We start from the raw sequence: 14,061 nt of genomic DNA, 5'->3' as shown, positions 1-14,061 counted from the left end.
AAAACGCGAAAGTTTAAAATATTAAATTTATATGAACATAAAGCCGACCCCTGACTAACAGTCCGCCGGACGATATCGGCCGATCAGTTGTTCGGAACTGTCAACTTTTTGTTCTAACTGACAGGCCGATATCGTCCGGCGGACTGTTAGTCAGTGGTCGGCTTAAACTGACATACTGATTTATATGAACGTTTATAGCGACACTCCGGTTAATTAAATTGGCGGTAGGTATTTCCTTTTCAATTAATTACTTATACTAAAGGGTCATCCATTAATTACGTCACACGAATTTCTAGGTTATTTGACCCCTCCCCCCTCCTTGTCACACTTGGTCACATTTGGCAAACCCCTCCCCCCTAGTGTGACGTCACATTTTTTCTACGAAATCGCCAAATCGAATTAAGTAAGTACCTAAGTATTATTAATATTTTATCAAAATATTTTTGACGATATAAATATTAGTAATTTTATAACCCAAAACTGCTTAGGAAAGAAAATTAAACGAATAAAAACGATTATCGTTTTAAAAACTTGTTATTTAAATGTACAGCGAATAAAATAATTTAAATAAATTTTCGGTTACTGATGAAGTTAAAGTGACGTCACAAAGTTTGTGCCTCCCCCCTCCCCCATGTCACAATATGTCACATTTTCTTGACCCCCTCCCTCCCCCTAAACGTGTGATGTAATTAATGGATGATCCCTAAGTAACGATGGAGAAGTCAATTAAATTTAAATAGTGTTGTTTACAAGCATCGGACACATTATATGCTACTTTGATAATAAATAGGCATCCATACTCTGTATCTTTAAACTGAAAATCGTTATTAAAGACCAATAAAGTAAGACAATACCTATAGGTTTACCTATAGGTAAATCAAAGTCAACAAAATCTACCCTCAAATGGCTCCTGAAGCCAGTTGAGGGTAGATGAAAACATTACAAGATCAATTGATGTAGGTTAAAGTCAGGTCGTTCAGTGACAGATCCAGGCGGTTTTGTATTTGGTTGGTTAACCAATAAATGTTATAACTACCCGAAAATGTAAAAAATATTTGTTTACTTTTATTTAAATACCTAAAGATACAGAGTATAGTTGTAGCGAATGAATTATAGGTAATTAAAGTGTTCTACCATATTAATTACACTGTATAATATTTGATTTAAAAGAAAAATTAATTGCTTCAGGCGAGATCAGTACTTACTACAAAAAATAATAGGACTTAAGTAATACTATGCCCCATTTAAAAACATTGTACAACATCAAAGAAAATAAAGAATATTTCCATAGATAAGTAAATACCCTCTAGAATGTCCCTTTATTGAATTTAACATGCAAAATTAAACCTTATATCTTTAGGATAAAACTGAAAATCGCATGTCTGTTATTAACCCTTGACGGCTTCAGAAAACTGTCCCCACACGACGCCCACGTAACAGATGTTACAATTCACGACACTGTAATATTCCGTATTCGTATATCCGTAAGATTTTCTTAGGAGTTGCTGTAGGGTGCGAGGGTGACCCACACTAGCGTCAGGCGTGGCTCACTCTGCGATTTCGTCGCTTTGCTACAGGTAGCTAAAAGTACATCCGTTCGACCCCAATTTTGGGGTTTGCCATATCCGCGCGTGGCGCTGTCGCCACCTAGCGGCCATACCTGTCCTGATCGTGACAGACGCCTTTTGTTAGAGAGTGAGTCTTCTGTACCTAGTACTATTATTTATTCTGTGCTAGCGTCTATTGAGCGTCGGTGTCTATACTCTGTATCTTTAGGTACCGTAAAACGGGGTGAGTAGGTTTCGCGGGGAGAGTTGGGTTATGAATGACCGGCAGGCAGGCTCTCATGAGCCGTGGCGAAATGCCGGGATAACGCGAGGAAGAAGAAGAAGTTGGGTTATGAATGGGGAGAGAAGGCTTGAGAGGGGGGTGAGAAGGGATTTTAAGGCTACTGCTACAAAAATAATGTATTCCAATTTAAAATGGGGCTATAGTAATACGCATAATAAAAAAAAATCGATCCAACAATCTTCCAAAATCACCTTTGTATGGAAAACCCTCTCACCCCAAATACGAGGCACTACGGGGTGAGGTGGGTTTTCCTCTTTATCGTCAAAGTTATGAAATGGAACTATCCAAAATAAAATACAAACTAAAATACAAACGTCCGAACCACTTATTATATACACCATTCAGTTTTCACATGTAAAAATAAAATTTTATCGAGGTTTGAAAGTCAAATTTCACCCAACTCACCCCATTTTACGGTATCCGTAAGATTTTCTTAGGGGTTGCTGTAGGGTGACCCACATTGAGCGACGGTGTCTATCCTCTGTATCTTTAGGGCCCCCCCACATCTAGCGTCTTTCAGGCGTTGGCGTCTACAACTCTATGGCCGCTGCTTGACGCAACGTCGACGCAACTGCGCAGCGACGTCATTTTCCATAGCGCTGACCAGACGCCGACGCTCGAAAGACGCTAGATGGGGGGGGGGCCTTAGGTATTTAAATAAAAGTAAACAAAATCTACCCTCAAATGGCTCTCTGAGCCAGTTTGACTGGGCTCAGAACTACCTACCAAATTTGGGACCCACCTCTTGGCTGTCTTAAAAAGAGGGAATAAAATATTATTGGTAACGCTTAGATGCCTTAGTTTCAGGGCCCACTGGTGGGTCGCGAACCATAGTTTGGGGAATGCTGCTTTAGATCATTATTAATCTTAAAATCTAAACATTACGCTTAGTTTATAATCTCCTCATAATTTAAACAAGAAAGTTGAAAAAAAAAACCATGAAAGCACAGTATGCTCCGTTTCTCGGCCTTGGCCACATAACACTTGTCCTTTCCCACGGAACTGTTCAGGTGACGGCCACAGACAAGACATCCTCCAGACTGAGCATAGTAGCAGTAGCTCTACCCCCTCTGCCACAAATACGGTAGTTTTACTCCATTTTCGAGTCGAAAGTGTCTTTGTGTGACGCCCGTGTCTTTGAACGGACCAATCCCTGCACGGGACTTCGCTCACCTCGTCCCCCGCACCCCATTATTTTTGGCAGCATCGGTTTCATGAAATAATTGCTCTAAACTCCGTCTAGAGGATTCCTAGTCTATGGCACGGAATGACAGGTTGACAGTTTATTACGGTCAATTAGCGAGAAGCTTGGTGACAAGTTTTAATTCCTGTATTTAGGTAAAAGCTTTTAAAATTTCAAACTATAATAACTAAGGTAGAGATGCGTGACGCGGTCCCAGTACATGTTATCTTGAAACTTAAGTCATTGTCAATAAAGGTGACAGCAAGGTGTCATCTATTGGGCATTAGTATGTTGAGCACCGCACTAGTACTTTTACCTACCTATACCGGGTGTGGCCTGTAATATGAGCAAAAAATTAAACTGTAGGCTGTACTCCTCATTACCGACCAACATTTGTTCAGCGACTATTAAAAATAACTTGTGGTTTGATTTTTAATACACTTTAAAGTTTATTCTAAGACGCAATGTATTGCGAATTTTGTTATGTTTAAGGCGTGACAAGCAACGTCAATCACAATGATATGGCGTGGGAATGGTGTCCATTGAAAATAATATTTATTTTGTATGAAAAATAGGGAGTCTAAATACTTCATAATTTTTAAAAGTAGTTGAACAAAAGTGTCACCGTTTGAGGAGTACAATCTATGTTTTAATTATTTGCTCATGTTACGGGCCACACCCGGTTAGCAATGTACAAATTGCAGAACATTCCCAAAAAGCGGAAACCTTCTCGAGAATGTTCTCAGAACATTCCTGCAACATGGAAATTATTGTTTAAACAAGAGAATATACTTGAAATAAAGTTGAAATAGGTATAACTTAAAACTAAATGTTATTATGCATATATTATTGTCTCTTACAGTTAGCTATTTTGTTGATGTGATAAATTTACCAATAAGTTGCTTAAATTCTCATTGTATAACAGAGAACATTTCGACTTTCGACAATTTTTTCCAAAATTATTTTTTTGTTTCATTAGAATCTAGAGGCCTCTATCTCCCGCCATGCCAAATCTCAGCGCGCTCGGACCAAATTGAAAAAATAAAAAAAAAAGTCGGCCATTTTGTTTTTTTTTTAAGCAGTTTGTTTTGTCTTGGGGCCCTCTATGACATTTGGTCGAGCACCCCCCACCTATCACGCACCGTTTAAAAGTTGCCATACAAAATAAAAGTGGCCAGTTTTCCCGCAATTGTAGCATTTTTCCAAAAAAAATATTTTTATAGGTATCTAGAGGATCCCGAGATTCCGTGACCAAAATTTCAGCGCGCTAGGACAAAATTAAAAAAGTTAAAAAAAAGTCGGCCATATTGAAAAAAAATGGCGGCGTCAAAATCTGCCAGGGTCCCTCTATGACATTTGGTCGAGCACCCCCCACCTAAGCCTGACCGGAAGCGGATGACCAAAAGTCGGAATTTTCTGGGGGTAAGGACTACACCTAAACTATCGTGAATATTCATGGTATAAACTACGATAAATAAATAAATTCTCGTTCTCGAGAACATTCTCAGAAGTTACCGAGAATTTCTCATGTGGAAAGTTTCGCAACTTTGGAAAGTTCTCCTGCGTGCATTGCTTGATCCGGTATAATATTTAAAACTTTCGCGTTTTGTACACATATTAACTCACATTTATAAGCGGGTCTATCGGTGTTAGCCGCGACCACGACCAGTGATACCTGTGTCGAAACTTCGGTAAATAAAGGTACTTACTTAATGAAATAAATTCGCGATAGTCTATAAATGTGAGTTAGGTAATAATTAATATAATAACTATACACTAATGTCCCTTTGAGAGTGTCCGAATTTGCGAAATTTCTAGAAAGACTTCTGATCTGACTAATCTGATGATGGAGACGAGGTATAGGAACCAGTGGTGTAGCTAGCATGGGTGGCACCCGGTGCGGAAATTGTGGGTGTCACAAAATTCAATCAAAATTGTAAAATATATTTAAAAAGAGTAATTGTAATATTTGTTAAATAGCTCAGGATTTACTCCATCGCTTTCATTTTAGGAATTTTTATAGGCTACTACTACTGATGTTCACGGTCGGGTGTCACCCCTAAATGGCTGACACCCGGAGCGGACCGCCCCCGCCGCTCCCCCTAGCTACGCCACTGATAGGAACTCTGTGATAAAACAACGCAACCTTATTGTGTTTGGGTTTTTAGAATTGTCTCGATGAGTATTAGTTGCCTGTGGAAAGAAAAGTAATCAGCGATAAAAGCTTAGTACCAAAAATGGAGCTTTCGCGTATTTGTACCTTATTAGCAGGGCTTTCCATGATGTCCGCCAGCGAAGTCCCGAAGGCAGAGTCAGGGGCCAGGTTGTCTGCCGACTTCCATGGCTCCTTGATATGCATGGGTGTGCCTGGGAGAGCCGACCCAGGATGCGCGAGGTTGGTCTGGCGGAAAACAGAAGTTAACCTTAAATGGCTGTGAAAGGATAGGTAAAATCTAAATTAGGGTTCTCCTTCTTCTTCATTTTAGGGGCTATATAAGGCTCCAAAGCCTATGTATCACTGCGACCATTCCTGATCTATTGTGATCGCCACCTACTACAACTCTCAAATCAATACCTGATCTTCCACCGTAGCATCGGAACTGCGTTCCGTCCTAGTGGTGGAAGTGGAACTGTCAGTGTCAGGAAAATAAGTCTTTCGCTTTCGTTGTGTCAACGTCAAACTTCTATCAAATTATGACATATAAATAACACTTACGCTGCGTGGGCTATCAAATCCGCTGCAGACTTTTATTGGTGCGAATATAGTAATGACCGGCTTGAATGGACAGTACAGGATAATGATGATGAATTGATGACGGTACCTGGTCTTCCACAGTACTATCGGAACTGAGTTCCGTCCTAGTGGTGGAAGTGGAGCTGGCCAGGTCGTTCCATGCGTTGAGGCTGGTCACGTTAGCTGTGGGTGGTTCTGAGGCGGTGCCATCTGTAACGAAAACGAAAAATGTTAATATAAACGACCACTGGTGGCAGCTTTCTCGCGCAAAGATTGGCCATAGCAATCCAGCGCGGGAACGCTGCCTGCGTGATGGGCATACAACCAAAGGCGCAAAATGTTGATAGATATATATTTTTTAGTTTTTAGTTATAATTTAGTTTTATATTCATTTTATAACACTTATTATACAATAAATGAGTTTTTAGTTTAATATAAACACTGCTAATATTAGAAAATGCAAAAGTAACTTCTGTTCCTCCTCGATGAAGCTTCGCTCTGACTAGTCAGCCTCTCGCTCTCGTACGTGACGCGATTTTTTATCTCTCTTACCTCCCCTAAATCCCTCCTTCCGCGCCCTCCCCCCATCGTCACAATTCCTCCTTGACGACGCCTCGCTCTGATTAGTCAGCCTCTCGCTCTCGTACGTGACGCCATCTTTTGTCTCTTTCTTACCTCCCCTAAACCCCTCCTTCCGCGCCCTCCCCCCATCGTCACTGTTCCTCCGCGACGACGCTTCGCTGTGACTAGTCAGCCTCTCGCTCTCGTACCTACGATCTCTTGGCTCTCTTTTACCTCCCATACACCCCTCCTTCCCCCCCTTCCCATCGTCACTGTTCCTCCACAACGACGCCTAGCTCTGAATAGTCACCCTCTCGCTCTCATACATGACGCGATCTTCTGTCTCTTACTTACCTCCCCTGAACCCCTCCTTCCGCGCCCTCCCCCCATCATCACTGTTTCTCCGCGACGACGCTTCGCTGTGACTAGTCAGCCTCTCGCTCTCGTACGTGACGCGATCTTTCGTCTCCCTCTCGACCCCTTTCGTCTCTCTCCCGCGCCGCGGCGCCCGCTCCAATAGGCTGGCGAGTTTCTTGACTGTGAACTCTGGTTCGATGTCGTGCCCATTTTCCATGGTTTTCTGGAACAAAAATGGTTTAGTGAGTTTTATAGGGCCTGGGAATATCGACGTTCCATGGTTGACAGATGCCTTATCCCTGCATGTAAGAGGGATAATCAACTCTGTGTATAAGACGTTTAGGTTGATTTTTAATTGGAAATAGATAATTCTTAAGATAAATGAGTAAGATTAAAGAGTACATAAGATACATGCGTACGAACCTGGGTTAATAGTTATTGGTTTTACAAGGGGGCAAAGTTGTTTAACCACTCGATTCGAGCGTAGCGAGTGGTTCGAAAAATGGAATCTTGTGCGTTGCGAGGGTTTCAAAGCACTAGGGTTAAACAAAATGTACCCCCGAGTAAAACAAATTTTTTCACCACACCAACCCGAATATCAAACAAAATCAAATCCAATTAAATATTTATCATCCAAAATCATGATTTAAAAGTCAATTCTACAAGAAAACATAAGAAAACAACTCAAAATTTGCATTTGATTACTTTGCCTCACATGTGAATAAAATGCAACATTGGTGTCAGTTATTGAAGTGCAAAGTAAGCCTTTCCGAGCTGGTGTGGTGAAAAATTTCTGACCACTCTGTCACGCACCTTGTATTTACGTCTTCTGTCAAAAAAAAAGACGAGTGCGCTTTATAGCTGGGGCCGATTTTTGAATTTCGATCGCTCGATTTCGTCACTCCAAAATCGGTGGAAAACGGCGAAATGCAAAATTTTTGAAATACGAGCGATCGTAATTTGGAATCTAGTGGTATTAACCACTCGATTTAAATTCTATTAGTAGAATTTAACCGCCTAGTAGTGGAGATATCATTTAACGAAATACACGAAATCGAGTGGTCAAATTTCCAAAATCGGCCCCCTGTAGATTATATTACATATGAGAAAAATTAAAAACTAAATTTCATCTCATATAAAGAGCTTTGAGCTTTGAAACAATAGAGAGCCGCCTATTTATTATAGGAATGTCATTTTCTATGACGGTTGACCGGTGATCAAGTGGTGCTTTCCATAGAAAACGGAGCGTCGGAAGCTCCGGCCCGGCCCCGGCCCGGTCTAACGTGAGTCATCCTTAAAAGTGACAGTCCATTTCCAACGACAGCTGCACTACTGTTCATTTTACTATGGAAATTGACAATGACAGCGACGCGTTCAGTACCGGTAGTGCAGCTGCGGTTAGAAATGGAATGTTACCATAACGCTGTCATTGTCAATGTCCATAGTAAAATTGACAGTAATGCAGCTGCGGTTAGAAATGGAATGTTACCCTAAGGCTAACATTCCATTTCTGCCCGCAACTGCACTACTAGTACGAACGCGTCGGTGTCAATTGTCAATTTATATATAAAAATAAATGGTAGTGCTGCTGTCGTTGAAAATGGACTGTCACCTTAACTCGCGCGACCGACAGCATGTTAGGCAGTCATGCTAGCTGAAGTTTTGAGTTGTTTGTACAGTTCGTTTCGTTTTTGTATTGTAGCGATGATTACCCCGATTAGACAGCGCATCGCAAATGGACAGTAATTGCTATCGAATAATCGCAGGAAACGATTAATTTCTAGTCCCATTACGTTTAGCTAGGGTTGCCGGTAACTAGTATTTTAATGATAGTGTCCTACAAGTAAACAGTCACCGATTTTTTTATTAAGATACGAAAACTATAAAAGATACTAAAAGTAAGGTTGTTTTTAGGGTTCCGTACCCAAAGGGTAAAACGGGACCCTATTACTAAGACTCTGCTGTTCGTCCGTCCGTCCGTCCGTCCGTCCGTCTGTCACCAGGCTGTATCTCACGAATCGTGATAGCTAGTTGAAATTTTCACAGATGATGTATTTCTGTTGCCGCTATAACAACAAATAAACAGAATAAAATAAAGATTTAAGTGGGGCTCCCATACAACAAACGTGATTTTTGACCGAAGTTAAGCAACGTCGGGCGGGGTCAGTACTTGGATGGGTGACCGTTTTTTTTGCCTTTTTAACCGACTTCCATTTCATAGAAGGAGGAGGTTCTGTATTCGGTTGTGGCTATTTTTTTTTTTCTATGTACGTTCACCGATTACTCCGACATCCGTAGTCCGATTTGAGTAATTCTTTTTTTGTTTGAAAGGAGATACCTCCGAGTTGGTCCCATTTTAATTTGGTTCTGTTCTGACGATGGGATCCATGAGGAATTGAGGGAACTCCTCAATTTTTAAAGGCACATACATAGTGATTTGGGTGTTTTCTTAAGCAATTCGAGCATTTTCTCCCGAAAACCACCACTTTGATGAAGTAGACCTGATGATGATGATTGTTTTGATGATAATGATGATGATTTTTTAAATGTAGGATGTTCAGCGATTACTCCGGCACCTGTGGTCCGATTTGAGTAATTCTTTTTTTGTTTTGAAGTAGTTACCTCCAAGGTGTTTCTGTATTATTTTTGGTTCTGGTCTGATGATGGAATCCATGAGGAATTGAGGGAACTCCTCAGTTTTTAAAGGCACGTGTAAAGTGATTTCGGTGTTTTCTAAAGTAACTCGAGCATTTGCTTCCGAAAACCGCCAATTTGATGTAATGCAAGTGTAGCCTTACCACGAGTTTGACATTGACATATTCGCTAAGTTAGCGACGCTAACGCTTCGTAACTTACTTTTTATGCATCTCGCTCGCACTAATATGCCAGTACGAGCGAGATGCAAAAAAAGTAAGTTACACACACGCTAGCGAATAAATCAATGTCAAACTCTTGGTAAGCTGAAGGCTACTGATCGGGGGTTAGGGTTAGGAGTTAAGGGGTCGGGGAATGGCGGTTGAAGGGCTGCTGGTTCAGGGTCGAGGGGTTCATGGATCAGGGGTTGATGCGCTGTGAGGTATAGTGATCGGGGGGTTGAGGGATTGGGTCAGTGGCGGGGCGGAGGATGGATTTAGTCTAGTGACAGGAATTATAATTTCCCAGACGGACTCGAGAAAATTCCTGATTACATATTTATTAAAGTAGGTACCACACGAATTTAGTGTTAATCATGATGTTGTTTTTCATTCATGCGTTGCGCTCTTAACAATGCGTTAAAACTAAAAATGGAAAAATAAAAACTTTTTACAAAAAAAAGAAAACCGACTTCAAAAAGGATGAAATAAAATATTATCCTTTTTAAGTCTATGCGTTACCAACTGATATGTTTGAAGTCGGTGCCAAGCCAAGTAGTAATAATACCCGTCAAAAATAATCAGCTTTATGACTATAAATCCCATTAGAACTGTACTAATAACTATTATAAATGTGTAAGTAATTCTATCTGCCTCTTTGTCGCCTTTTCATGGCTAAACAACTGAACCGCTTTAGGCGAAATTTGGCAAAAACGTAAATTCCTTGAATTGTTTTATATTTTGAAATGTAGTCCTCTGAATAAGGGACGGGAAATAACTCAGTCCCAATCCCATGCTTGCGTGCCGACAAACATGTTACGGACTGTACCAAGAAGGTTTCATCGTGTGTTCTGAGGTGTGTTCTTAGGTATAGTCCACGTCAAAGATATGTTTACACTTTTGCACCTTACTCCTTTGTAATAAGACGAAAAGTGTAAACATATTTTTAACGTCGACTGTACCTACAGAAAGTACGTTCATTGTCGTCGTGTAAGGCAATCCAACGTACATCCTTATCGAATCGCACCAAAATCATGGTATGCTTCAAAAGTTGGCTTGGCACCGACTTCAAACATATCAGTTGGTAACGCATAGACTTAAAAAGGATAATATTTTATTTCATCCTTTTTGAAGTCGGTTTTCTTTTTTTTGTAAAAAGTTTTTATTTTGCATTATGGTACGGAACCCTTCGTGCGCGAGTCCGACTCGCAGTTGCCCGGTTTTATGTTCTTATGTTACTAACTTATAGGTAAGTATAAGTACTTTACGTAGGTCACTCGATAAGTTTTGAGACGGTCGAAAATTAAAACTGGACCGCACTATACATATATACCTACAGTGTGTGTCTGACCATGGGGCTTTAAATCCAGGGTTCGATTCTACTCGCTAAACTGAGCTACTTTTACTGTAATGGAGACACCATGTATGTCAAAATCGACTCTAAGCTAGCTTAGACGAACTGTAGTTTTTTTCTATACCACGTCGGTGGCCATCAAGCATACGGCCTGCTTGATGGTAAGCGGTCACCGTAGCCTATGGACGCCTGCAATTCCAAAGATGTTACATACGAGTTGCCGACCCTTTAAAAACCTTTACACTCCCTTTTTGAAGAACCCTATATTATAGACCCTCGAGAAAACTCACCCCCTCGTATATTCTACAACTAAATATAAAATGTCCGTAAATGTCCCATGCCCAGTGTCCACGTGTTTCCGCCTACGTACCGTGACGTATGCATATTGATTCGTCTGTCATTAAATAATGTAGCCTATGGACACTTACAACTTCATGGGCGTTCGTATTTGTCATGCTACTTCAGTCAATCTCAGTACTTTTTGTACCAAGACGTACGAAATAGAAATAGAAATACGAAACAAAATAATTACGCTCTACAACAACTGTACCTACATATTTTAAAAACCTGTACCTACTTAAACACTCCTTTTTTAAGAACCCCATACACAGTCCCTTGGGAAAACCCACCCGCCTCTCGTGTACTAACTATAAAATGTGACGTTCCTCGGCAAAAAGTACCTCATGGCGGCTGGCGCTTACGTCGCATAGCGCCGCAATAATATTGGAGCGGCGTTAATAATAGCGTAAGCGCCAACCGCCATAAGGTACCTTTACCCGTGGGACGTCACATATGTCCGTTATATCGTAAATGTCCCATGTCCAGTGTCCACGTGTGTCCGCCTACGTACCGTGGCGTATGCATATTGATTCGTCTGTCATTAAATAATGTAGGTCATGTAACCTCAATACAGTTTAAATCGATTAGCACGCTTGACCGGTGCTTGTAGCTTAGCGCCACTTTGCACCATCCCACTAACCCGGGGTTAACCTGGGGTTACCATGGTTACCACTGTTAAATAAAAAAACAACGGGTTGCACTCCGGGAGTGCCGACAGAAGTGAAAACTCAATGACTAGTCCAAAATGTCTGCAGCACTATTTATAATTGACCCATCCTCCTTTCTATTGAAAAACTTTGGTTCCGAAATTGCTGGCCAGTGAGCTTAAATTTGTAGCATTAATTGTTTATAATTCGAATAGAAATTGTAAAGTTACCTTGCAGACCTCGCATGTAAATATATTTTTGGTCATGATATTTTGAGTTTTATTCACCAGTACTAGAGTTCACTTTTGTTAGTGATTTCATCAAGATGTAGCTTTATTGAATTATATTTGAGTGATATAAAGTTAGAATGTAACTCTGAGATCCTCGTATTTCAGCCCGTACAAGATTAGAACATTGAGCTTTATTGCTTGATATAAAAGTCCAGTTTTAAATAATTGACCTGATTATGATACGTTATGACTAAAGTTCTTTGGTGAATAACATTGTCCGTGACACATGACGTTAGTGTTACGTTACGCGTTACGCTGAATCGAGTTTATCATTTTTTCCCCACCTCAAAAAGTGCTCAGCGCCGCTAAAGAAGTTTCCACTTCAAAAAACAACGGGTTGCAATCCGGGAGTGCCGGCAGAAGTGAAAAGTCCAGACATTGTAGCAGTTTTTCGATCAGGTCACGTGTCCGTCTTACGAAGCGTCTTACGTCTTACGCTCTCGCGAGTTTAACATTTTTTCCCCATCACAAAAAGTGCACAGCGCCGCTAAAGAAGTTTTCACTTCAAAAATAAAACATTTATTCAGGCGAAATAAACCCTATTTGTACAGTTATCTTCTGCCAAACTGCAGGATAGTTTGTTGCCCTCTCGCTTAGAGAGGGATAAGGAGCGGCGAGTCCCACACACTGTGCGTAAATGCATTCCCACTACGTCAAAAAAAAAAACAGTTTGTTGGCAGAGGGGATTCCCTTAACCTTTTGGACGCTAATGACCGATATATCCGCACCGCAACATAGACAACATCCTACTTAATTGAATTACATTCCCTGAAGTACTTCCTACTTCTTTTTCCATAATATTTTTTACCATATGACGGAACCTCTAACATTTTGTTACTGATTGTTCTCTTGAATCTAATTCTACTAGTAGAGTTTTTCTAGAGTGTTCGCGTGAATCTAGTTCTAGAGTGACTTAAGTATATAGATTATAAATTCATCTTAATTGAACTGCTTTAATGCCAGCAACCTCCCTACTTCCTCATGAACCGGCAACATACGGAATAACCTGGAGTTACCAATACAATTTGACACTAAGTTAACGGTTTAACCTATTAACCCCGGGTTAGTAGGATGTCGCAAGTGGCGCTAAAGGAAATAAGTACCGAATGAAGTACATTTCATAAATTATGATACGCGATCGAACGTCTACACATCATGTGTAGGCGTCCCTTGTCCGATAAATAATATAGTATTTTAATAATTACTGGTCTAAATAAAAACTATAACGCGGTCTAATTCTGGAATATACCCGTTTATTTATTCATTAAGTACTGTAGGAACCTTTAGTACGTCACCGGTATCACAGACATATATAACTTCGTATAAGATGAATAAAGTCTAAGGAAAAAACGTGCCTCGGAAATCAAGAGAAAGTCATTCTCGGATAGATGCCGCACACACCTTTAGCCTACTCTCGGCTAGATGGCGTGACGACACCGTTTCATATTAAACAATTTTAACACATAGATATCAGTGAATGAACATGGATCAAAATTGTAAAAAATAATAAAATCATTTATCCATATATATACATCTTTTTGTCAATTTTATACGTTTTCATTTTGAGTTTTAGTCGTGTGTCGATAGATGGCAGTAAATTTACTGTGACTACAAAATTAACAATGACAGGACCCCTCTATACTATTTATTCTTTTTGCCGGTATTAATATAGGTACTGGATCACTCACCTTTCAAATTTAACAATAGGGTGTACTGGAATGTTCTGCCGCCAGAGTGCAGCACTAAGCTAGCTAGTAAATCATAGAGTAACTTATACATACTGTGCCTTAAACAGTTTTCGCAGACAATAAAATATAACATTGATGCATCCGAGTTTGCCCGAAGTCAGGAGTGTCTCCCCATTGACTAAGAGGCACCCCATTAGCGTCTCCT

General features: G+C 40.4%; 1 protein-coding gene across 1 annotated transcript in view; it reads right to left on the bottom strand.

The window, feature by feature from the left end:
* The window catches only part of LOC134677970 (anoctamin-4), a 73,597-nt gene that overhangs the window by 35,204 nt on the left and 24,332 nt on the right, over positions 1-14,061 (bottom strand). Inside the window, exons 2-4 of the mRNA XM_063536400.1 lie at positions 6,684-6,909; positions 5,857-5,978; positions 5,295-5,435 (exon numbers count right to left, since the gene is read on the bottom strand). Of these exons, the coding sequence (XP_063392470.1) occupies positions 5,295-5,435; positions 5,857-5,978; positions 6,684-6,903 (483 nt within the window). The 5' untranslated portion in view covers positions 6,904-6,909. The remainder of the gene's footprint in view (positions 1-5,294; positions 5,436-5,856; positions 5,979-6,683; positions 6,910-14,061) is intronic.

Source organism: Cydia fagiglandana, chromosome 27 (assembly GCF_963556715.1).
Source record: "Cydia fagiglandana chromosome 27, ilCydFagi1.1, whole genome shotgun sequence".
Lineage (NCBI taxonomy): Eukaryota > Metazoa > Arthropoda > Insecta > Lepidoptera > Tortricidae > Cydia > Cydia fagiglandana.
This window is presented reverse-complemented; position numbering and strand designations above follow the sequence as displayed.